General features: G+C 37.9%; 1 protein-coding gene and 1 long non-coding RNA gene across 8 annotated transcripts in view; one reads left to right on the plus strand and one right to left on the minus strand.

Annotated features, from left to right (window-relative positions):
• Positions 1-6,619: 6,619 nt before the first annotated feature.
• On the minus strand, positions 6,620-8,919 carry LOC116246686 (uncharacterized). The gene is made up of 3 exons (XR_004170743.1): positions 8,707-8,919; positions 6,823-6,893; positions 6,620-6,713 (listed from the first exon to the last, which is right to left on the minus strand). It is a non-coding gene; the product is annotated as an uncharacterized LOC116246686 (long non-coding RNA).
• A 1,463-nt stretch (positions 8,920-10,382) lies between these two features.
• Positions 10,383-25,171, plus strand: part of LOC116246667 (ATPase family AAA domain-containing protein FIGL1) — a 41,183-nt gene continuing 26,394 nt past the window's right edge. For 4 of the 7 annotated variants that reach the window (XR_007572610.1, XR_007572611.1, XM_050076292.1 and 1 more), the window contains exons 1-7: positions 17,172-17,499; positions 18,239-18,377; positions 18,461-18,934; positions 19,648-19,913; positions 22,466-22,593; positions 22,705-22,823; positions 22,894-22,986. Coding sequence is in view for 5 of the 7 variants with exons in the window: in XM_050076292.1 (XP_049932249.1) it covers positions 17,216-17,499; positions 18,239-18,377; positions 18,461-18,934; positions 19,648-19,913; positions 22,466-22,593; positions 22,705-22,823; positions 22,894-22,986 (1,503 nt within the window). In the remaining 2 variants the exon portion in view is untranslated. Of the gene's footprint in view, positions 10,561-17,170; positions 17,500-18,238; positions 18,378-18,460; positions 18,935-19,647; positions 19,914-22,465; positions 22,594-22,704; positions 22,824-22,893; positions 22,987-25,171 lie in introns of those variants that run through there. The other 3 variants (XM_031618486.2, XM_050076293.1, XM_031618481.2) reach the window with 3 other exon arrangements.

Genomic DNA, 25,171 nt, shown 5'->3' on the forward strand with positions numbered 1-25,171 from the left:
ATAATACACAAAAGAGGCCTTAAAGCTCACACTAAGCAAGGGTTCCAACAACTAGATTTCTAGCCGTTGATAACAACCAACAACTATTTCTTTCTTTCAATAAAAAGGGAAATAAAAAAAAGTTTAGAAAAATGCATGAACAATGAAAAGAAAATAAATACAAAAAGACCTATGCATACACACATATAGTTATATAGACAAATCATACATCATACTAAGAGTTTAAGATATACGATAGTAAATATAAAAACATGCATGTATACTTACATTAGAGCTAATCCTTAAATTCTAACACCCCACTACCTTAAACTTACAACGTGATCACCGAAAATTTGCTAAGAAGAAACTAAAATCTTGCTACACCAAGTGCCTTGGTGAAAAAATCTCCAAGTTGATATTCTGAAGGAACAAAAGATATGTCAATTATTCAGCTAAGATATTCTTTTCTCACATAGTGATAATCTATTTCAATATGTTTTGTCATTTCATGAAAAGTATGATTGCTAGCAATGTAGATGGTGCTTTTATTGTCGCAGCAGAGCTTAGTGGCTTCGGTCATGTCAATTCCTATGTCATTTAATAAACTTTTTAACCATACAATCTCTATAGTGGTAGTAGTCATAGCACGATACTCTGTCTCAATTGAAAATAGAGAGACTTTATTTTGTTTTTTGCACCTCTAAGAAATAAAAGAGTCACTTTAAAAAACACAAAAACCGATGGTAGAATGCTTATTGTTAGGATCTCCACTCCAATCAGCATCAGTATAAGCAGTCATATTCAAATTAGATGAGGATGATAGAAAAAGTCCCTTAGTGATAGTATGTTTGACATATCATACAATTCTGAATGCAACTTCCATGTGTATAGAAGTAGGTCTTTGTTGAAATTGACTTATGACATGTACAACATAAGATATGTTAGGCCTTGTGATGGATAGATATGTGAGAGATCCAACTAATTGATGAAAGAGTGTGGGGTTTTCTAAAATTTCTCTATCATCAATCTTCATTTTACTCTTAAAGCTTCAAGAGTGTCGACCACCTTGTCATCAGTGATTCTTGATATGTTTATAATATTATTGATAAACTTCATTTGTGAGAGTAAGTATCCTCTTCTACTATAAGTTACTTCAATACCAAGAAAATATGTTATGTTACCCAAATAAGTCATTTTAAATTCATTCATTAAGAAATTTTTTATCTGTATAATTCTGTTGGCATCATTATTTGTAATAATCATATCATCTACATATAAAAGCAACACAATTATACCTATAACAGTATTTTTAACAAACATAGTAGTATCAGAATAATATGATTTCAAACATTGTTTAAACATAACATTGCTAAACATATCAAACCAAACTTTTGGAGCTTATTTCAAGTCATATAGTGCCTTTCTAAGATGGAGAACTTTTCCTTCATGTAAATCAAGCCAGGGGGTGAGTCTATGTACACCTCTTCATTTAAGTAACCATTCAAAAAAGCATTCTTGACATCCATTTGATATATGGACCATTGCTTGATGGCGGCAATGGCTATTAGAGTCCTAATTGATGTCATTCTAGCAACAGAAGCAAAGATCTCCTCGTAATCTATGTCATATTCTTGAGCATACCCTTTAACAACTAATCTAGCTTCATACGTTTGCAGTGATCATCACTTTTAGTTTTAACTTAACTTTATGTACTCATCTACATCATATTGTCTTTTTCCCTATATGAAGAGAAACAATGTCCCAAGTTTTATTAGCTTCAAGGGATCTAAGTTCATTATTCCTAGCTTCAATCCAACGTGGGTTAGTCTTGGCTTCAAGATAGGATGAAGATTCATCAAAGGAGTGAATAGCTAATATGCAAGCCCTATGTTTTGGGGAAAAAGACTTGTAGGAGACAAATTTTTGAGGTGGATTACTATCTCTTTGAGTTCTCCTAAGAGTAGGTTGAGACTCTTGGGTGTTTTTTTAAGACCTTCTCGTATAAACTATAACTTTTCTTGGTGGTCTATTATAAAAAAAATGTTATTAATCTCATTCAAAGCATCATGTATGAAGAGTGTAAAACATCATCATCATCTTTTATCTATAAGAAAAAATAGTCATCTTCTTGGGTTCATTTGCATCAAAGTCATTTTTTTCTTTTAAAAATATCACATTTCTTGAAACATACATTTTATCTTTTCCAATGTCATAGTATCTATATCATTTTTGAGTTTTGGAATAGCCAATAAGAACATATTGTTAGATGAAAGTTCCACAAAATAACATAATATAACAAACGACCTTTAGACATGATAGGAGTGGGTCCCCATATATCCGAATGCACTAATTCAAAGGGTTCTTTTGCAGCAAAACTTCTATTGCCAAAAGGTAAACCCTTAATTTTAGCTTTAATACAATCATCACAAGAAATCATTTCTTTACATTTCTCTTCTAAAATGGGATACAAAACATTTTTCCTAAACTTGAATATCCAAATCTTTGATGCCAAATTTGAATGTCACTTTTCTTGACAACGTTGCAAGTAGGGTTGGAAAGATCCAAATAATCAACATAGTAGAGATAATTTTTCTTAAAACCTTTCCCAATCGTCTTCTTGGAAAGATGACCCTGTATCAAAAATTTATTTTGTAAGAAGACAATATCACATCCATGATAGGTGGCATAGCCACATTGTGGTTGGTGTGGGCAAATCAACCTCTTCAAAGTTTTTATTTTTAAATAGAAATTTTAAATATTTATTCTTATATATATATAAGTGTTTCACCATATTTAAGTTTGTTTAAACAAGTGCCCCTCCAGCCAATTTTTCTGGCTCCGCCACCGTCCATGATTGGTTATTTGAGAAATCGACAAGATATTCAAGTTAAGTTTGACAATAAATCTAACTTCTGGTATTTTGAAAACTTTTAAATTAAATTTTTGATCAATATTTCCAATGCATTTGATTTCAAGAGGAGTTCCATCAGCAGTTTTAACAAAAAAGCATGATTTTTTCTTAATGCATTTGGTAAGTAGTGAACTACAAAGGGTCATCTGAAATGAAGCTCCAAAATCAAGTATGCAAGAGTACTTGATGATGTAAATGTCACCATTGCTTCGAAAATTGGAGAATGCATTCCTTTGAAAAGCAGTTGAAGAGCATTAATGAGATTCGGTTGGAGAGCACTTACAAGCTTCTCTAGGTCGAAATAATTACTTTCTTCATGCATTACTCCAGCCACACTTGTCTTCTTATCAAATTTCCTCAACTTAGAACACGTAGGTTTAGTATGTCTTTCTTCTTGGTAATGAAAACATATAATCTTTTTGTTGCTATTCTCATAATTTCGATTGAAATGAGGAGGCCTATAGGTTATCATATGAGCACCGGGTCGCAAGAACACTTTTGTTATTCTCTCTAGAAAAGTTAAGTATATTCTCTTTTATTTGAAATTCTACTATGATCTCATTTATGGATGACACTTTATGTCTATGAAGTAAATAAGTATTGACCCCATCATATTCTGGTCTAAGACCAAGAATACAATTTATAATTTTTTTTCCTTTGAATTTATTTTTCTCTTAGCACTATGTCTCTTGGGTCAAGCCATTCGAGTTCAAATTAGGTTAGTTCATCCAATAGTTGTTCCATCTCACCAACATACTCTTTAATATATTTATCTCCTTGTTGAAGACTTGCAATCTTTATTTGAAGATTGCATATGTAGGCTACATCTTTCATAGTATAAGTTTTTTTGAGGAATTTCGAAGTTTCATGAGTAAAATTGTGTTTTGCTATTTGACTAATGGTTGTAGTATCAACACAAGCAAGAATCAATGTAATGATATTGTGGTGTTTTGTCTTCCATTCTTCATTCACAACCTTATCTTTTTCGATTTTATCTAGTTCATGGGCTTTTCCATCTATGGATTTGGTTAAGACTAATTGTAGCTCACTTTTAGACCCATCATGTCCTGTCTTCCATTCTTCATTCACAACCTTATCTTTTTCGATTCTATCTAGTTCATGGGTTTTTTCATCTATGGTTTTGGTTAAAACTACTTTTGATTCACTTTTACCCTTCAACAAGTCCCCACAATCCTCTACTTCTAATGAAGTGTTCTATAGTTCTTGCCCATTAAACATAATTAGATGAAGTAAGTTTAGGGAGAAGAAGGAAAATAGTTTTCTCATCCATTATTTTACGTGTACCTTGTATAGATGTAGAGATGTTGAGGTAGCACTAAGATGAAAACATCCACAAAAAACAGTAATAAAAGAACTTGAAGCAGCACCCAAATAAACCATGAAATAGCAAGATACAAGCTTGTGACAGCGCCAAAACAACAGTCAGCGAGATATCCACGAAAAATAGCCACCAAAAGATCAGCAAGAAGACAGCTCCTCTTGTGCAAAACAACAATCAATTTTTTTGTCAAACAATTGGTGTGCTTCACAGTTACGAATAGGTAGAACTAATTTTTCAAGACTTTGAAAATCAACAAATGAAGAGTCAAACCATGGCTCTGATACCATGTAAATCATGTTTGAACTTAATGATAGAAACACTTCAATAACTACACTCTTGAAGATACCAACCATTTCAAGAAATCACACAAGGAGAAACCTCAAACTAGAGGTGAGAACTTATATTTAATCTCAATAATACACAAAAACAAACCTCAAGTCCCTTATTTATAGAAGAAAGAAAGGAAGAAGGAGAAAAAGAAATAGCCGTTGAGCAACTCCAACGGCTAGATTTCTAGCTGTTGGGAGCAACCAACAGCCACTTCCTTTTTGCAAATAAAAAGGAAATAAAAAAAGTTTAGAAAAATGCATGAAAAATAAGTAGAAAATAAATACAAAAAGACTTATGCATACATACATATAGTTATATATACAAATCATATATCAAATTACTAGGAGTTTAAGGTATATGATGTTAAATATAAAAACATATATGTATACTTACATTAGAGCTAATCCTTAAATTTTAACATAAATATCTAGTTCTGCTCCTACTGCTCCCTTATTACAGATGTTAGTGGACGTCATCTCCATGGGTTGTTTCAATGGTGTCATCTCTCTGAATCCTTCATGACTGCCTCTAGCCGGGTTGTTAGGTGGCTGTTGGCATAGAAGCTTACTGTTTCTTCATTCTGGTTAGTGATAGAAGCATCCTCATCCAATGGAGTAATGATAGCGTGCAGAGGGAGTTGTCCCACATGCTTCGCGTTGATTCCCCGTTGTCTGCTTCGCAGCTCAAGTTTGGTTCCAGATATCACTTCCAATTCAGCAAAAAGTCTCCATCCATTGACCTGTTCAAGCTGCTTCTAAGATCAAAGCTCAGAAGTGTTCACAGAATGGTGGTCTTCTTGAGGACTGGCCTTCAATTTTTTTATACGGACTTTTACAGAGCTCATAAATGTTTACAGAATAATGGTCTTCTTGAGGGCTGGCCCTTAATTTGCTTGTATAGCCTTTTCTGTTCTACGGGCTTTCCAGCCTCCATTTCTCCACTTTATTATAGATTTTTTTTGCAATAAAGAAGTTGTGGGGGGGGTGGGGTGGGGGCGTGCAGCTGGTGCATCCTTCCCTCTATAGCTGTTTTCTTGAATTCAAGCTTGAGCTGAGCCGGCTTGTGCTTAGCACAACTCTGGTATTGTATAATGTCAGCTCGAGCTCGACTCAATAGAATATGTTGGAGTTCTAGCTTGACTTGTTCCATTAAAGTTCAAACAAATCACATGTAACTGAGAGAGAGGGAGAGGGAGAGAGAGAGATAGTGTATGCTAATTTGCATAAGTGCTTTTGGTGGTTTCATGGCATATGAGTCTAAGATAAGTATCCAAACGCTGAAGTTACACAAGTCTACTTGTTTAATCGAGTCGAGTTTATGTAACTCAATCTCGACTTGTTTACAAACTTGAGTTTACATTTAGGCCTTGTTTAGATATACCTCTTCAGAAAATGGTTATTGTCAAAACCTAGTTTTGTAACACCAATTTGTTTAAAGAGTTTTGAAAAATCTGCTTCTATTGTTTGGGTCATGACAAAAACCAGGTTTTCTAAAATGAAAACCTGGTTTTTGTTTAGATGACCAAAAAATTAGATTTGAAGGTTCTTTTGAAAAAGAGTTTTCAGCTGAATGGTACTTGAAAAACAGTTATCCTAAACAGTGAAACATCAAAGTTCTTTTGCTTTTTCCCTTTTTAATACAAACAGCACCAACTATAGAGAACATTGTTAAGACGATTACAACTTACGAGCAAATAACCTTAGCATAAAATATTTTTAGTAACAAGTCACATGGTGGGGCAAATCGCACCAATGTTTTCTCAGAGCATCAGCCCCAACCCAGCCATGAGCTGCCATGGGGAAACATTAGCGACAGTCAGACTTATCTACAGTTGCCAAAAGCATGTAGAGTCGTAGACATCCATTGAACCCCCAAACTTGAACAGCCAGTTATCTAAATTCTTATTATGATCAATAGTATCTAACAACTTTGAGTTCACATTTTGAAATCTAAGAGAGACTGTATTGTTGGAAAAGCATGCAGCAACCTTATGACCTTCCTTGTTCCAGCACACCTCGAAGATGCCTCCATTCCCTTGGCACGTCTTGACAACCATGCCGTCTTTTACTGACCAGATATGTAAACATTGTTATCCTATGATCCACTGGCTAGATACCCCCCATTTGGATTAAATGCAAGTATACAGGATCTCTGTCATTTGCAAGTGAATACCAAGTTAACCATCACATAACAACCACAGATTTGCACGTCATCACACTCGAAAAACCAAAAGGAAGAAGGCTTTGAGAGGAGTAATTACCTGCATTCAAGCTGTACAAAAGGCTACCTCTCTCCACATCCCACAGCTTGATGGTCGAGTCAAAGGAAGCACTGAAGCAACAGAAACATCAAGCATTTATTAGCATGTTTTTGTGTCTAAACAGCCTTCTCAAATGACATAAAGTGGCACCAATATACAGCTTGTCCAGAACCTCGTGACAAAGAGAGTTACATCCGTATCTTTTGTCTATTCAGAAGGCTACAAAAGGAGTGAGTGCAAAAGCTACAAAGAAAAGTTATTATGGTCCTTGACATGCTCTTGAGTGTGACTGAAGAAAAGAGGATCTGAATAGCAATCTACAATCTGTAACCTAAGTTGAAAAAAAACATAAAAGAATTTACGAGCACAAAATTTCATTCATGGCGAATACTACATTATGAGATGAATCATTAAATCTAGTAAAAGATTAAACATGAAGCTTCCTGCTCCTTAACTTCACTATTACAAGTAAGTTCATAAGATCGATCTACTAATGTCAAGCAAGAACAAGTGGTCAAGAGAATATCTATATGTCAGCAGATAAACTTGCATCGCCACTTCACGTGTCACAGGTTCAATGGTTTGGAGGACCCCCTAATTACTATGGTATTGGTTAATCATGCTGTTATCACATCAAACCTATAAGTGAATCGTGATGCGTAAGCTTCATCTGAACTAAATAAAATTTAGAAACAACAAAATGAAAACAAGTTTGTCATATTCACTAATAATAAGTCATATTGAAATCTAGAGTTAAGTTCCATTAAGAAATTAATATTTGGCCTAGTTTATGCAAACACATTCAATTATCTCCAGTTTCAAATCCTTGTTCGAGTTGGCCTTCCAAATGGAATTGCACTTATCTGCTTTTCAAACAGTGGGCCTGTTAATACCTTGAGAAGCAATACCCAAATACCACGAATTAGCAATAACAGATTTTCTCCTACCAACTACTTTTCTGCCTTTATGAGCAGAACTAATTTTATGATGGAGATCTTTTTCCTAATTTTAGTTTAGAACACAAATGAACCTGAGTTTACCAACCCCACCAACTCGCTGCCAAGATAGGATATGACATGTTCTCATTTTGCATTGTTATGAAGTATTCTTCCATGTTTAGCTGCACTTTCTTTCACTCTGAATTTTTTATTCTTACTTATGGCTATTAGACGGTTGACTGGAACTAAAAACATGAACATGGAATTCAAATATAAGTTATATAACCACAAGTTTACAAACAAAAAACAACTACCTCTAAAATCTATAATAATAAAATTGGCATAAAAAACTTTCAAAACTCAAATGTTGTTCTGATGGTCCATCCTGAACCTTCCCATTTTTTATAATTTTAACTTTACCACTGGTCAAATTTCACACCGTAATGCCACTTCAGACCACTAAAACGAATTGCATATCCCATGCACTTGCAGCAATGTAAGTTTGACAAAACCAACAGATCAGATTGGTCCCAAAAATAAAGATCTTGAAAAATTAGTACAAAGTATTTTCACAAAATTTTCATAAAATTAACATTAAAATTTTCATGCAGGATTTTTTTTCCTGACAATTGGAAGGATCTGCAACCTCCATATAGCAGAAAACAAAGGTCTCTTGAAAACAGTGAGTCAAGACAAACTTTTTCCTCATAGTATCATCAAGGACTAAAAGCAGAATCAAGACCACATGCTCGCATTAAATACAACAACCAAAACAAGGTAAAAACAGAACCAGATTAACTACGAAACTTAATCCAAGTAGTATCCATACCAAATAAGAGCTATAAGGAAGAATGTACAAAGCCTAATCATAAACACAGAATTGCAATCAGGCACAACAGTGACGAAACAGTAAGTACTCAAACAGAAAACAAGCAATCCACTTTACCTCTTGTAGCAGTGTGCATACAGTTCAGAAGAGAAAAAGGCGAGATATGGAGATACTTAGGAACATAGAAGATTAGCAGAAGCGGAAAAGGCGAGGCCTCCTCCTATTGTCGTCCACAGAAGCCAAAACCAGCAACAAAAATGGATGGAGTTTGGTCTTATGGGCTTCCTATCACGCCCAAAAATGGTTATCTTAGAACCAAACAAGGTTATTCTCAACTGCCCATCATGCCCAACACACAAGAAGACAAAGAAGAACCTCTTCTGCCCATCACGCAAAAAATGGGGTTTGGATGAAAAAAGACCACCCCACCGACTTATTCAAAACCTGCATGAAAACATGGTTTCGTGCTTAGCCAAACGTCCCCAAAACGACGTTGAGGAGGGGAAACGACGAAATGTCGTTTTGGGGATCAAATGATGTTTTTGAGCGTCGTCCCAAACACGCCTTGTTGAACACCCTTATATGAAGCGTGCAATTCCCCCTTCGGTTGCATGCACTTGTCTGAAATTGTAAAATAAATTACAAAGCCAACCATAAACACTAGATGTTGGTTTCGGTTGTCCAAGCTATAGTTGGCAAACGTAGGACTGAGAACAGATGATTTGATTATTGGGTCAACAAGTTAACTTGTCATTAAGTCTGGGCATGGGCTGGCCCGGCTCGATAATGAGTTAACCTGGACCAGCCCAACATTCAAAAACCTGGCTCCGTTCTAGCCAGACTCAAAAAACCCAATTTTCAGCCCGGCCCGAGCCCAAGTCAGACAGGGTACCCAGTAGCGGCTCGATCCAATGTCCAGCCTTATTTGTCGACTTAGCAAGTAGACTTGTCAACTCGTCAAGTATTCAATTAACCATAATATATTTATTGCAGCTGAATCAGGTGATTTCGGGCGAGTGAGGACTAAGTAGTGACGAGTCATGCTGAGTTAGGAGTGAGTCAGCCCAAACTTTGACTTTTGGCTGGATTTATAGGCGATTGAGCTGATTTGGGCGATTCCCAAGTCAGACAACAACTTTGCCAACTATGATCCAACCGATATCAACTCAATTTAACAACTTTACTTTTTGTTTGTCAAACTCTCTCATCTCATGTCATCAGTTGATGTAATTTTAAAAATCAAAGAAAGTCAGAATAGATAGATCAATAGGCTACAGTCGTTAAGATGGGTAGTTGTCAATATTTTATTTTTCTATCCATACATATGTTTAATTAAATTATAGAAAAGTAAGCTGACTCTTGTATTTTTTCACTTATTACTTAAGAAGGAAATAAAAACGGAAATGTGTCTTTTGATGGCACAAAAATGTATTAGCAAGTAGACTTCGTTTGCAAGTGAGCGGTAGAGAACCCCACTACTCGGATGAAAGGGTGAAGACCTTTCCCTTTTATTTTTTTGAAGTTTAAAGCTGCATCAAGATGAGATATTCCTTTTAATTTGAGAGCAGCGTCTGTTATGGTTTCTCGTTCAAAAAAATAGCACCCATAGTTGTGGAACAACTACAACCAAATTTTATTTTCACTGACCTGCCGACTCGACCAACTATGCTATGTTGGGATTTCCCCATCTGGATAGTCCTGCGTCAATATGGGTTCATATCCATTTCGGACCTTAAGTATAAATACTCGTGTCTTGTGATGGTGTGAGACACATCAAGGTTTTTACCGTCTGGGTAATCGGTCCCCTTAGCCATACGTAAATTGCCTGTCCCCATCACTGGGCTGCTATGGCTGAGGAGAGAAACCCATTGCCGCTGCCACCGCCGCTACCTCCGCAGGGAAACGACTCTATGGGGACTGTAGCCGTTCTTCCCACAGCCACCGACATTCAGTCGGCGGTCGCCTCTACAGGTTCTACTTCCACCCTATTTGAAACACATGAATCATGAATGCTTCTTTCGAATTTCTGCATTTTCGTTTGTTCGCTATCTAGATTTCTAGCAAAGGTCCAACAATGGGTTATGGGCCCACTCCACGATTCCTCTGCGCATTTCTCCCTTTTGCATTCTGTCTTCACGCAAAAGGAATAGGGCTTCCATTGCAGGCGTAGGCGTGCGAGAGGCGCGGCCGATGGTCGGTCGTTCCTCCTCGCCTCGTCGCAGCCACAGAGACAAAACAAGAGGGAAAGGGGGAAACGGGAAAGAGGGATGGGCATTCAGGCGTCGACCGCACCTTGCGTCGTCCGGCCGCCAACCTCAGGCGACGGGAGGCGGAGATGAAGATCGCTCGACGCCCTTCCCCTTCCGTTTTCTGTTTATTGCTTCAAGAAAAAGGGGCGGGGCGTCCTTGCCCACCAGCCATTAGGAGTGGCCGGCGGTGTCGCCGGGTGCCGGACGGCGCCAGGCGACCGCCGGAAATGTCCCACGGCCGGTGGGACGGCCGTCTGAAGCATCTTCGGCCGCCCCCATCGCCTCTGCCGTTAGGCTAGGGCAGCGACGGCGGGAGGCGGTTTCGTCTTCCCCGAAACCGCTCGCGCGGTCGAGCGGGTGGGTCGGACCTGGGTCGGGTCATGCTGACCCGACCCAGATCCATAAAGATTTAAAAAAAAAATCATCGTTGCCGTTCGACTTCCGCCCGCCCGACTTCATTTTGGATCGGGTCGAGTCCTGTCGACCCGGATCCATACCGCCTGATTTGTTAAATAGAACCGATTCAGTTTTAATTGCACCGAGTCGGGGTCTCAGAGAACCGGTTCGACCAGTTCCGGACTGGTTCATCTGGTTTTCAGACCGGTTCTGAACTGGTTCTCAGATTACAAGACCGGTTCTTCCCATTCTGAAACGATTCGGAGCATTTTTTTAAGCGATACAATTGTTTTTAACACGGTTTTAGCCATTCTTCAACCGGTTCTTTGCCTTTTGGGACCGGTTCATCTAGTTTTCCACCGGTTCGGTCCATTTAGGACTGATACGGGACCGGTTCTAAGCTAGAGGAAGCTGGTATATGTGTTTTTATGCCCATTTAAGGTGATTAATGGATTGGTTCGACCATTTTAGATCGATACGGGACCGATTCATTATGTTTTATGGAGCTTTAATGAATAATTTAGATACCATTAAGTTGATTATGCATAAATGATTCGTGTGTTTCATTTTAAATGTGTTATTATGACATATTATATTCTTGTATCCTATTTTGTTTAGGATTATGCTAAAGTTAATTTTTATTGCATGATCATAAAGTTGTATGATAACGCTAATGTAAGGAGCTTATGATTAGTTAAATCATGTTATACTTCACCAAAGTGACTACGCATGATTTAAAGGCACATTAGTGTTTCATGTTGTATTTATTCTCATTTGAAGTAACATAATTACCCAAAGGTAGTATGTTATGTTCAAGAGAATAAGTAGAGTAAAATAGAAAAATAGACCCTTACATAGTTCTGTCATTTTACACCCAAAGGTGTTATGCTTAACTATAGTTTGGATTTACATTTCTTAGTTTTACTAGATAAAGTTAAGACGGAATACATGTGCGTATTAGGTATATTACCAAAGTAGTATCCTAATGACCCCTGATATTTGTCTTGGAAATAGTAGACATAAAGAGCCTTTTATTTGGTTTACTGTTCCATATGGTTTGTCTCATATAATACATGTCAACTTATGGATGTCTTTTGTCGTCTGCAGTGCCTGGATCTATTTATTTTAATGGTTCAAATTCTATCCATTTACTTGATGATTCGAATTATGCTGAATGGAAAGAAAATGTTGTATTTACATTGGGGTATATGGATCTGGACATGACTTTGAGGCAACCTGAGCCACCACCTCTCACACCAAAAAGTACACATAATGAAATAGTGTATTTTGACAAGTGGGAGCGTTCTAACCGACTAAGTTTGTTGCTTTTGCAATCAAGGGTCGCTAAGAACATACGTGGTGCTATCCCACCTTGTAGATCGGTGAGAGAGTTCTTGGATGTAGTTGAGGCTCAGTTTGTCAGCTCTCATAAAGCCAGAGCTAGTACCCTAATGTCAAAGTTAATATCTATGAAATATCAAGGAGGGGGTAACATTCACCAGCATATGTTAGAAATGAGGAACATTGCTTCTCAATTGAATGACATGAAGTTGACTATTTCTGAATCTTTCTTGGTATTCTTTACTTTGACCTCTTTACCAGCTGAATATACTCCTTTTAAGATCAGTTACAACACACATAATACTAAATGGACATTCAATGAATTGATGTCTAAGTGTGTTGAAGAGGAGGAAAGAATGAAAGGTGAGAAGTTGCAAAGTGCACATATGGTTTCTCACTCTGAGGCTGGTAAAGTTGGAATAAAGAAAAGTTTAATGAAAAGGAGTGCCAAGAAGAAGTCATCAAGTAAACCTGCTTCTCAAACTGCGCAGACTAACTTAGCTCCTATAAAGTGTTTCTTTTGCAAGAAAAAGAGGCATAAGAAGTCAGACTGCATCAAGTATAAGAATTGGTTAGAGAAGAAAGGTAACATGTCATTTGTTTCCCTTGAAAGTAATATGTTACATGTTCCTATTAATAGCTGGTGGATTGACTCTGGTGCTACTGTGCATATTGCCAATAATTTACAGGACTTTCTGAGCAAAAGGGAACCAACACTACATGAGAGGAGCATTTTCTCAGGAAACAAAATGCGCTCACATGTGAAAGCTGTAGGAGAATGCCAGATTAGGCTTGATACTGGCTTTGTTTTGGATCTTCATGATGTTTTCTTTGTTCCATCATATAGTAGAAACTTAATTTCTGTATCAAGACTGGACAAATTTGATTTCTGTTTAAAGTTTAAAAATTCAAAAATGTTGATTTATAAAGATCTTGTTGAAATTGGTTCTGCTATTTTGTGTGATGGTTTATACAAGTTGAATGTGAAGATCCAATCTCCTGAATCGTTGGTTTCTAGTCATAATACAATTGACAATAAGCGTAGTACCATAAAGGATGATTCATACATACTATGGCACCGCCGTTTGGGTCATATCTCTGAAAAGAGAATAAGGAGACTCTTAAATGAAGGAATCTTACCATCTCTTGATTTTACAGATAACGACATATGTGTTGATTGCATAAAGGCAAAGCAAACTAACATATATAAAGAAGGTGCCGAGCGATGTACTGAAAGATTAGGAATTGTTCACACAGATGTTTGTGGACCTTTTTCTCCTTGTTACACAGGCGAAAAGTATTTTGTCACCTTTATAGATGACTATTCTCGAAATTTGTATATCTACTTAATCTTTGAAAAATCCGATGTGTGTCAAGTTTTCAAAGACTATAAGAAAGAAGTAGAAAAACAAACCGGTGAGGTTATCAAGATAGTCAGATCAGATAGAGGTGGTGAATATTATGGTAGGTTCACTAAGATGGGACAAAGGTAGAGACCATTAGCGTGATTTCTAAAGGAAGAAGGCATTGTGCCTCAATACACTATGTCAGGCAGCACCTACCAAAATGGTGTTGCTGAAAGAAGAAATCGTACTCTTAAAGAAATGGTTCGAGCTATGTTAAATTACTCTACTCTCCCTCTAACCTTGTGGGGTGAAGCTCTCAGGACAGCAGTGCATATACAGAATAGAGTTCCTACTAAGGCTGTTCCCACAACTCCTTACGAGTTATGGACAGGTAGGAAACATTCTCTTTCTTATATGCACATATGGGGATGTCCTGCTGAAGCTAAATTGTATAACCCCTACATAAAAGCCTTTGATCCTAGAACAACCAGTGGTTTTTTTATTGGTTATCCAGAAAGATCGAAAGACTATAGGTTTTATTGTTCATCTCATACATCACATATTGTGGAAACAGATAAGGCTAAGTTCCTGGAAGATGGCTCATTTGGGTTAGATGCATTACAAAACCTCAATTTTGATAAAATACAGGATACTGAAAGTAGACCTGATAAAGAGAATATAAATGTGTATGATTATGTTGTCTCTCAGGATGACATGAATGCAAATCATACAGGTAATGCATCAGATCCAGATGAATTAAGTGTAGATCATACTGATGAACACGAACAGGATATAGACATACAAATTGAAAATGATCAATTACCTGTTTGTAGATCTACAAGGGCCAGGAGATCTGCCATATCATCAGACTATGTGGTATACCTACAAGAGCCTAGTGATTTCATAGATGTTGATGATGATCCTTTCACATTCATTGAAGCCGTTGAAAGCAAACAATATAGGCACTGGATTAATGCCATGAAAGAAGAGCTTGACTCTATGGCTAAAAACCAGACGTGGAGCCTTGTGTCGTTGCCTGAAGGAGTAAAACCCGTATGATGTAAATGAGTTTATAAGACCAAGAGGGACTCTAAAGGCAACATAGAGAGATACAAAGCAAGATTGGTTGCTAAAAGATTTACACAAATGGAGGGCATTGACTATAATAAGACATATTCACCTGTCTCTGCTAAACAGTCAATGAGGATTGTCCTTGCACTTGTACCTCATTTTGACTTATAGCTACATCAAATGGATGTGAAAACGGCTTTCTTGAATTGTGATTTGGATGAAGAGGTATATATGGATCAACCTCAAGGGTTTTCTGAGAGTGGTAAAGATCATTTGGTTTGCAAGCTTAATAAAGCGATTTATGGACTTAAACAGGCCTCACGTCAATGGTACATTAAGTTTTCCGAAGTTATTACGACTTTTGGGTTTACAGAAAATATCATTGATCGTGTGTGTATCTTAAGACATGTGGGAGTAAGTTCATAATTTTGACTTTATATGTGGATGACATTTTACTTGCTTTAAATGATCTTCAATTGCTAACAGAAACCAAACATTTTCTCGCATCTCATTTTGAGATGAAGGACATGGGTGAGGCTTCATTTGTTCTTGGCATTGAGATTCGTCGAGACAGATCTAAATGTGTTTTAAGTCTCTCCCAATCAGCATACATCAATAAAGTTCTTAAAAAATATGGGATGGAGAATTGTTCTCCTATTTCGGCACCCATAGCTAAAGGGGATAAATTGAGCCTAAATTATTGTCCAAAGGACGAATTTGAAAAGGCACAAATGATCAACATTCCATATGCATCTGCGGTTGGCAGCTTGCAGTATGCGCAGATTTGTACTAAGCCTGACATTTCCTTTGCTGTTGGCATGCTTGGTTTGGAAGGCCGTAAAGAGAGTCATCATGCGATACTTGCAAGGGACAAAAGATTACATGTTGACATATCGCAAGGTGGACCATTTAGAAGTGATTGACTATTCTGATGCCGATCTTGGAGGATGTACCGATAGTAGAAAGTCTACTACTGGTTTTGTTTTCCTTCTATAAGAAGGTGCCATCTCATGGGGGAGCAAAAAGCAGACTGTGACTGCTGTTCACACCATGGAAGCAGAATTCATTGCATTATATGAGACTACATCACAGACAATTTGGATAAAGAACTTCATTTCACAGCTCAAGATAGTGGAATCCATTGATAGACCTTAAGGTTCACTGTGATAATGAAGCTGCAGTGTCTTTTTCCAACAACAACAAAAGTACTACTTCTTGTAAGCATATGAAACTTAAGTATTTTGTTGTTAAGGAAAGGACAAAGAATCAACTAGTGTGTATTCAACACATTGGAACTACAAATATGGTTGCAGATCCTCTTACTAAAGTGCTATGTTCTTTGAACATGTTAAGAGGATGAGTTTGACACACTATTATGCAAACATTTATGAATGTGATCACATACAGTTTGTTGATTCTCATTAAGTTTGTTGTCTATTTATTTTGTATTCTCATTTGTTTGTTGAGAAGTTTTGTAAGACAACAAGGTGGGACCTTGGAATGAATTTTAAGGCTAATCCATTCATTTTGTTTACCCTTGATATCGACTTGGACTAGTGGGAGATTGTTGGGATTTCTCCATCTGGATAGTCCTACGTCGATACGGGTCTATATCTGTTTCGGACCCTAAGTATAAATACTCGTGTCTTGTGATGGTGTGAGACACGTCAAGGTTTTTACCGTTTGGGTAATCGGTCCCCTTAGCCATACGTGAATTGCCTGTCCCCATCACTGGGTTGCTATGGCTGAGGAGAGAAACCCATTGCCGCTGCCGCCGCCGCTACCTCCGCAGGAGAACGACTCTATGGGGACTGTAGCCGTTCTTCCCACAGTGTCGGCGGTCGCCTCTACAGGTTCTATTTCCGCCCTATTTGAAACACATGAATCATGAATGCTTCTTTCGAATTTCTGCATTTTCATTTGTGCGCTATCTAGATTTCTAGCAAAGCTCCAACATGCTACACCTGTCAGGATAACACCGGTCAGGATAAGTAGAAATAAGTAGAAACTGTTTCATAGGCATTGAACATCGATGAGCACACAGGTGCATGTTCTGTCGGATCAGATCCAGTGTGGAAACTGGTAATTCATCTATAACCCGGTTCTGACCGTTCCGAGACGTATATGAACCCGTTTCGAGTTTTTAAATATTCATTTTTTTTTTCGCGCGGGAGTTTCACCGTTAAAGGGCAAGGCGCTTACCCGCACTTTTCTGAAGAGGCAATGGCGTCCGAGAGTTCCGCGGAGCCCGCCACGAAGGCGGAGGTCTGTTGGCGGCAGGACGTCGACGAGAAACTCCACCGCCTTCATTCTCTTCAGTTCGGAGCAGATCTCGCCGCCGATCGAGGTGATCACGTCACTGCGCGGATCTTCGCTCTACGTCTTCTTGGTTTCTTGGATTCCCACTCGAAAACCCCAACAGATGACGCGTTAATCCATCCCATTCGAAGGGAGGTTCTCTCCAGGATCAACTCCTCCCGCCGATCACTTGCTCCTCAATCTGATCGGTATGATGAACTTCCGTACTTACTTCTGTAATTTGCGGCGTTTTCTTTCGTGATCTGCCAGGTTTTCTAGATGAGGATCGCTCTTGATGAATGTGTGTGATTGATTTCGGCTGCTGCATGTATCGCTCCGTGCTTCAATCGATGTCTCTGTTGGATTTATGGAGTTCTGGGATTCGTTACATAATGTGTTCGTCAATATATGCGAAGCTACAGTTTAGGGTTCTATACCTCGGTCATCCTGTTGCAATTTAAAAATCATTTGTGTTCGCGCGCGTGCGCTCATGTCTGCGTAGTCGTCCGTGCATGCATACACCTGAAAGTATGAGATCATGAGTAGCAATGTGGGTCGATTAATATGATTGAATGACTTATTATTTCAAAAGTAGCCTTCTAAAAAGGTTAATTGTAGTTTTAACACACACTATCTCTCTGTCTCACGCACACATATAAACATGGACAGTTGAATTAGGCCGTCGGATCCATTAATGAAGACACTCTCAGATGCTCCATCCTTCTGGACGGGAGTTTGTCCTCAAACCAAAAATTTCTTGAAGTTCCTGCATGCAGCAAATATTTGCTTTAGAAGTTGAAATTTTTTGGGACGCTTAATCCTTCAGCTGTTTTTGGTTCTATATCTTTTTGAGAATAGCAGACTTGCTGCTTACTGGCAATTGATTTACTCCTTTCCCCTATCTTTTATTTACAGTTTCTAAAGTGCATATTATTGTGATGTTTGTAGTCAAGCATTTGAGCAGGCAAGGAGGAAACAAGGTTCTATTTTTTCCAAGAAATGTGAAGTGGACAAGGAGAAGATCATGAAATCAAAGTATTTTGAACTTTATTATCTTCGATCTGGTAACAGTGTTTGTAGTGCACAGGTAGGAACTATCCTTTTGGACACGTTTGTGTTCAAATGTTACATTATCATATTCAGAATCTTACTTGTTCAGATGCATTTTAGGTATCCAAGTCACTGCGGGAGCCAAGTTATGGTGGCCTTTATTATTCAAGTACTCTAAAGGAGAAACCATCATTTCAGACTGGCCATCAAGATAAGCAAAGCAATGAAAAGGTTGTGAAGGCGACAAAGGTTCTTGCACAAGCAAAATTGACATCTCTATATTGCAACAAAACCTTTAAGCCAAGCAGCACTTCTTATAGGACACTTGTGAAGTCTGATTGCAATAGTCCAAGTGAGCCCACATATTTGGAGAAGACAAATTCAAATGATTTAGATTCTCTAAAGGCCAATGGGCCATCTTCACCTTTGCAAGATGGTGATCTAGACAGGTTGAATGGAAAAGTGTTGGGGACAAAACGACAGCACACAGAAGTCATAAAACCTATTCCTGAAAATACAAGGTCTCCACCAGATATTAGCAGTACGAACCCTGATTGTGGTAATGGTGGATTTGTCACCGCAAAGATGAAGCTGGTACTAGCCGTTTCTAATTCTAGATGTTACTACTTTTTCTAGCATGGTTTGCTTACTTTCTCATTGAATATTATCTTCCTCTTCTTTTTCTATTACATATAGTAAACAGCACTGGCATAAATGCTACTTAACAGCTACTAGTACTACTAGAAACAAGTATAAACTTTTGACTTTTACCCATGGCAATAATGGTGCCATATGGGAAAATATTGTTAAATCATTTGTTGACATACTTTTCTGATTGTGATGTAATTGGTAGTTGTTTCTAAATCGTGTCATTATAGGTAACTGTTGTTCATCACCTGACATAGGACAACCATGGTATGAAGCCCATGTGAGCAATTCAAGCTTCTATATGTATACTGGTGGCAAGGAATACTTCAGGTGTTTTACCAGTCACAGGTCGTCCAATGAGTGGTTAATGGTTTCTTGTTGTCTGGGATTTGGGGGAAGGCAGGGGTTTTTCCTTTGACCTAGTTGGAAAGAAAAGGAAAAGCTTATAAGCAACCTTTCAATATCCTTCAGCTTATCTGCTCATGCTGATTCTGTGGTACATAAATGTGATTGAGCTGAGGGTCGATGCTTTGTGTCCTAAACTAGATTGAGTACCCTTACTCTATGTACAATCTAGGAAAGGGGTCTATAGTTTATTCCACCGTGGTTTTATATTGTCTATTTCTTGGTACTTACCAATAACGATTTCAACCTTGTAGGTGATGGACTCAAAGCAAAAGGGTTCATTGACATGTTCACCAGGTGTTTCTTCTTCTTCACCATCAAATTTTGCAAATGAAAATCATTACATGACAAAAAATGATGTCCGGCCATATGGTGGAAGATCTGCCATGATACCACGGCGTGGTGTGCGTGGCAATTTTATTCCTCCTGTAAGATCTAATGGGACCACAGCAAGTGGTGTGTCTGGTTCACGGGTTCCTTGTAAAAATGATGATACGCTTGATGATTCAACGAGGAGATGGTTTGTACCTTGTCATATGATTCTGGTATTGTGGATTATTTTGTGATTGTGAATAGTATCTTTTGATTATTTTTTCGCAGGATTGCAGCATAAGCATGTGGCATGTGCATGCCCATGTGTGTCTGTTTTTATCTAGACATATGCATGGTTACAATAGGGGGCATCACAACTTTTAAGTTTAAATCAATCATGGTGCAACTAATATATATGCAATTAAAATTAACAATATACATATGTTCATAAAGTATTCTCAAGTTGCAAGTTTTAGTTTGCTGAAGCTACCCCTTTGTACCAGTGGTTAGTTTTACTCAGGGAAATAGTATATATTATTGACACTTTCTTTATGTCTTGATTCACAAATTTCTTTAATAAATTTCCGAGCCAATTGAGTTTCATATTCCTCAAAAACACATGGTTCAAGCTTTGAAACTGCTGGAGCTACTTTTGATCACTTTGTGCATGAAGAAAAATGATTGCCTCGTGCTATGGGCCTATCAGGCATGAGCTATGGATTCTATAAGTTCATTCCATGATATAGATTAAGCAAGTAGGAGGAGTAATTTCAAAAGCATATAGAGATGAACAAATATAAGCAAATGAGTTAACATACAGTGGAGATTAACTCTTTATAGGATTTTTTTTTTCAATATTCTTGTGTGAGAAAAATATAAGAAAATGAATAGATTGAGCTAATATCTTGTATTTATGTCAGTGGAAACTAACTTTATATAAGGGTTCCAAGAAAAATGTTACTGTTATTGAAACAAGTGGTTCCAGGAATTGAATTATGTGCCCGAAATGTTTCTTTTATTTCAAAATATATATCCATTTACTGTGGTCGTTTTAATTTTTACCGCATTACTTTCCTTTATATTATCCTATTACCTCTGGATCCAAAGCTTTTGCAAGGAAAATTTCATAATTTTTAAACTTTCGGATTTGTTATGAATGATGGGTCCTCCAGAATGTCTAAAAGCTGAAAGCATCTTTTGGGAAACCAATTTAAAAGCATGTGGGAACTCTCACCGTGGAAAAAAAAGGGGCCTATGGGCAGCCTGAAGCAGCCCTGGCGTAGCAGGTTTGTAACAACCTCATAAGAAGTGATTAAGACAATATACTTAGAGTGATTGTGCCCCTTTCATCTATTTAGATTTTGGATCAGCATGCAGTGAAGAAATTTGTGGGGCAGTGAAATAAATTTAGCTAAATGTGGGGCCTGCAAAAGCGGCTATTTTAGTTTCTCACAGCTGCTGGTCTGTTTTCTTCATGATACTGCTTCCTTCAGTTAACAAGCATATTTGAGGCTGAAACTTGAAGATATTTGGATTTTTACCATGCTTATGCCTATTGCTGATTGGACTAGTTTTCGTGTCAAACTTTTAATAGCTACGTCTACGTGATCTCAACTGGCTTTTATAGTACTCATCTAGGTGCTTTCTAGACCTGAATCAAGTTTCTTATTATGCCAATTTTGCTTCTGGTCTGACACCTTATATTTCCTTTAAACTTGGAAACTAACCCCAAACTTTGCTATGCTTGATTGTGCCTTTTGTTGTTTGCATTTGGTTTTTTCATGTGGCTCTCTGACCTTACATGCTACCAATAATCTTTCCATGTGTAACCTTTGTATGATTTGCAATCAAGTACTCATATTAGGTGCACTTATGTCACAGTGGCGGAGCCACATTTAGGTCAGTTGGCTCACCCTGGCCTGCTAAAATTCAACTGAGAGGACTTATCCAATATATGGGCTGTCCTCTTGACTCAGTCTATGGGCTGTCATCTTGAATCAGGATGATGCGCTTCTGAACCATATGTATCCATGCAATTGCATCAAAAATTTGCAAAGCAGAAAACCTTCAACCTGGACCCCTAAAATCTCCAAAATCTCTCTCCCTTTTCTTGACATAAATCCATGATGCAGTCTCTCTCCTTCAATTTTTGCCCATGACTGTTTGGCATTTGTTTCACATTTGCACTAAAGCTGTGGATCATAGTGACATGAAGCTAACGGTGCTGAGTGTTACAGCTTGAATAGAAAAATTACTATTTTCTAATAACATGTTTCAAAAATAAATTTATCTTTTTCTAAATTCCATATGAAATTATTTGCCCATGAATATCTTTTTGCAGGATTACCAGTTTTTTTCGTTTCTGCACGTCCCTTTATTCATTTTTGTTTTTTTATAGTTTCTCATGTTTTCCTCTTTTTCTTTTGTTCTAATTTTTATTTACATTCTAATTTTTTTTATCAATTACATATGTTATCATAGTTGTTCTCTTACAGTGCTTTACTGCCTCCCTGACTTAAATTTCTGGCTCCACCGTGGATCATGATGTGCCTAGCTGAGGCTTTTGATACCCGCATGTGATTACATTGCTTGCAGTAACTTTGTTCTGTATGTTGCTCAAAGCACTTTTCCTTTTCCCCTTTTGGTTTCTGGCTCACGAGTTGGCTTAACTTTTAACTCTGTTCACATGTTTGAATGGCATGAGCTCAGGGCAGTCAAACTTTAACATTTAGTTGTTTTCCCAATTTTTACTTATTGCAGTTTAGAAATGCTATGTGGACCTGATGGAGAACTCCCAGACAAGCTAAGAAATTTAGAACCACGGCTTATTGAGCATGTTAGCAACGAAATAATGGATAAGGATCCCAATGTTCGTTGGAGTGATATTGGTAAGATATAACATAGTTTTGTTTGACAAAACAATTTTTTATTCTGTTATCTGTTTCAGAACCATTGGATCCTTTTATGATCGTGTACTAAACAGTTTTCTCATTATGAAGCTGGCCTAGAGCACGCAAAAAAGTGTGTGACTGAGATGGTCATATGGCCTTTATTACGTCCTGATATATTTCGGGGTTGCCGTTCACCAGGAAGAGGCCTTCTCCTATTTGGTCCTCCTGTAAGTCTTTTTAGTAAACATTTGACGTTTTCATCCTTGAGCTATATACTATATACTTCTTTTTTCTTAGGGTACAGGGAAAACAATGATAGGGAAAGCTATAGCTGGAGAGGCCAAAGCAACCTTTTTCTACATATCTGCCAGTTCATTGACAAGCAAATGGGTAGGCCCATGTTATTTATCATTTCTGCTTCTTTCTCTACAAGTTGTAGTTCATATTTGTCAACCTTTCTTGCTTTCAAATGCTAAAACTATCATCTTATCAGCGACATTACTAGAGATGAATTCTTGTAAATTCCAGTTGATGTATCAAACCTTTCAGAGAAGGTTCTAGAATTTAAACGCGAAAAGAGGATTCAGAAATCAAGTAAAGAACACCAGCCTAAACTAGAGTTAACAAAGAAAACAACAAAAAAAGAAGTATGCAAAAACCTAGTTTTAGAGGAAATAAAAAATTGGCAGGCACAGGCCAAAGTTGGGGTACAGGACCTCTCTGAATTCTGCAGAGTAGAATCTCAAAGATCTTCAAGAATCCATGTATGTTCAAGTTCTAATCTAAAAATAAAAGTCTCCAAATTTGGTTCTTGTTCCTTACTCACCAAACCAAAAATTAGAGGCAGACTGGAAATGTAACCCCTTGAAACAACGCTTCCTAATTGCTGCTCTGTAACAGAGAGCAGAAACCTTCTGTTTTAACTGTTTCCTGTAACGCATCTAAGTTAGGGCCCTATTCAATATATTTCCATCAAACCAAAAAAGGACTTTAATCTACATGTATTCAAGAAGTTTGGGATTGTAGAAATAAAGCATGCCCGAGAGTAGAAGAAAGCACACCAAGGTAACGTGGAAAACCCTCAACACGAGGGAAGAAAAACCACGGGTGAGGAGGTCTGACGCCCACTAGCAGCCAGACACTCTCTCTCTTAGAAACTTCATTAACTCAAAGATTAGGGTTTACAGAGATATAAGTAGTCCTAATTAAGACAAACCGGATCGGGTAAGGATCCGGACCCGGACAACAAAACCCGTCAACACTCCCCCTCAAGTTGGGCATACATATCAAACATGCCCAACTTGGATACATTTCTCTCAAATGGAGTTACACTTAAGGCCTTGGTTAGGATATCAGCAGTTTGGTCTTCAGACTTCATGTATGGTAGCGTTAATTCCTTAGCATCAATTCTTTCTCTGATGAAGTGACGGTCGATCTCCACATGCTTTGTTCGATCATGAAGAACCGGGTTGTTAGCCAAGTTAATTGCAGATTTGTTATCACAATACATCCTCATAGGCCCTTCAATCTCTATTCCAATATCTGTCAGTAAGATCTTCAGCCATAACAATTCTGATACCCCAGTAGCCGCAGCCCTATATTCAGCCTCTGCACTCGAGCGGGAACACACATCTTGTCTCTTACTTCTCCAAACAACTAAATTTCCCCCCAAGTAGACGCAGTACCCTAAAGTAGATCTTCTGGTGTCAACATAGCCTGCCCAGTCTGCATCAGAATACCCTTCAACTTCAATAGATCTTTGTTGCACATATAGAAGTCCCTTTCCGGGATTCTTCTTCAAGTAGCACAAAATTCTATCTACAGCCTTCAAGTGCATATCTGTAGGTGCATGCATGAACTGGCTCATCACATTTACAGCAAATGTGATATCAGGTCTAGTCAGAGTGAGATAAATCAGTTTGCCAACTAGACGTTGATATCTCCCTTTAGCTTCTTCACACAACAGTTCTCCATCTTTGCTACCAAGTTTATGCCCAACATCTATAGGAGTAGAGGCTGGTCTGCACCCCAGTTTTCCTGTCTCCTTCAGTAGATCCAGGGTATACTTCCTTTGACTAAGTACAAGAGTTGTACTTGATCTAGCAATTTCAATACCCAGGAAATACTTCAGCTTACCAAGATCTTTTAGATCAAATTCAGTAGATAGTAAACCCTTTAATCTTGCTATCTCTTCCTTATCATCACCTGTAACAATCATATCATCAACATAAACCAATAGTAGAGTAACTTTACTCTCTCTTCTCTTTACAAACAGGGTATGATCTCCATTTCCTTGTTTGTAGCCATGTTTTTTCATAACAAGTCTGAGCCGTTCAAACCATGCTCGGGGAGACTATTTCAGCCCATACAAAGCTTTATTCAATTTACAGCATTTTCCAGGCTTCTCAAAACCTGGTGGCATGCACATGTACACCTCCTCTTCGAGATCTCCATTGAGAAAGACATTTTTCACATCAAGTTGGCACATCTCCCAACCCTTCAGCACCGCCAATGAAATAATAACTCTAACAGTCTTCATCTTTGCAACTGGAGCAAACATCTCTAAGTAGTCGAT

This window comes from Nymphaea colorata, chromosome 2, assembly GCF_008831285.2.
Source record: "Nymphaea colorata isolate Beijing-Zhang1983 chromosome 2, ASM883128v2, whole genome shotgun sequence".
NCBI classification, from domain to species: Eukaryota; Viridiplantae; Streptophyta; class Magnoliopsida; order Nymphaeales; family Nymphaeaceae; genus Nymphaea; species Nymphaea colorata.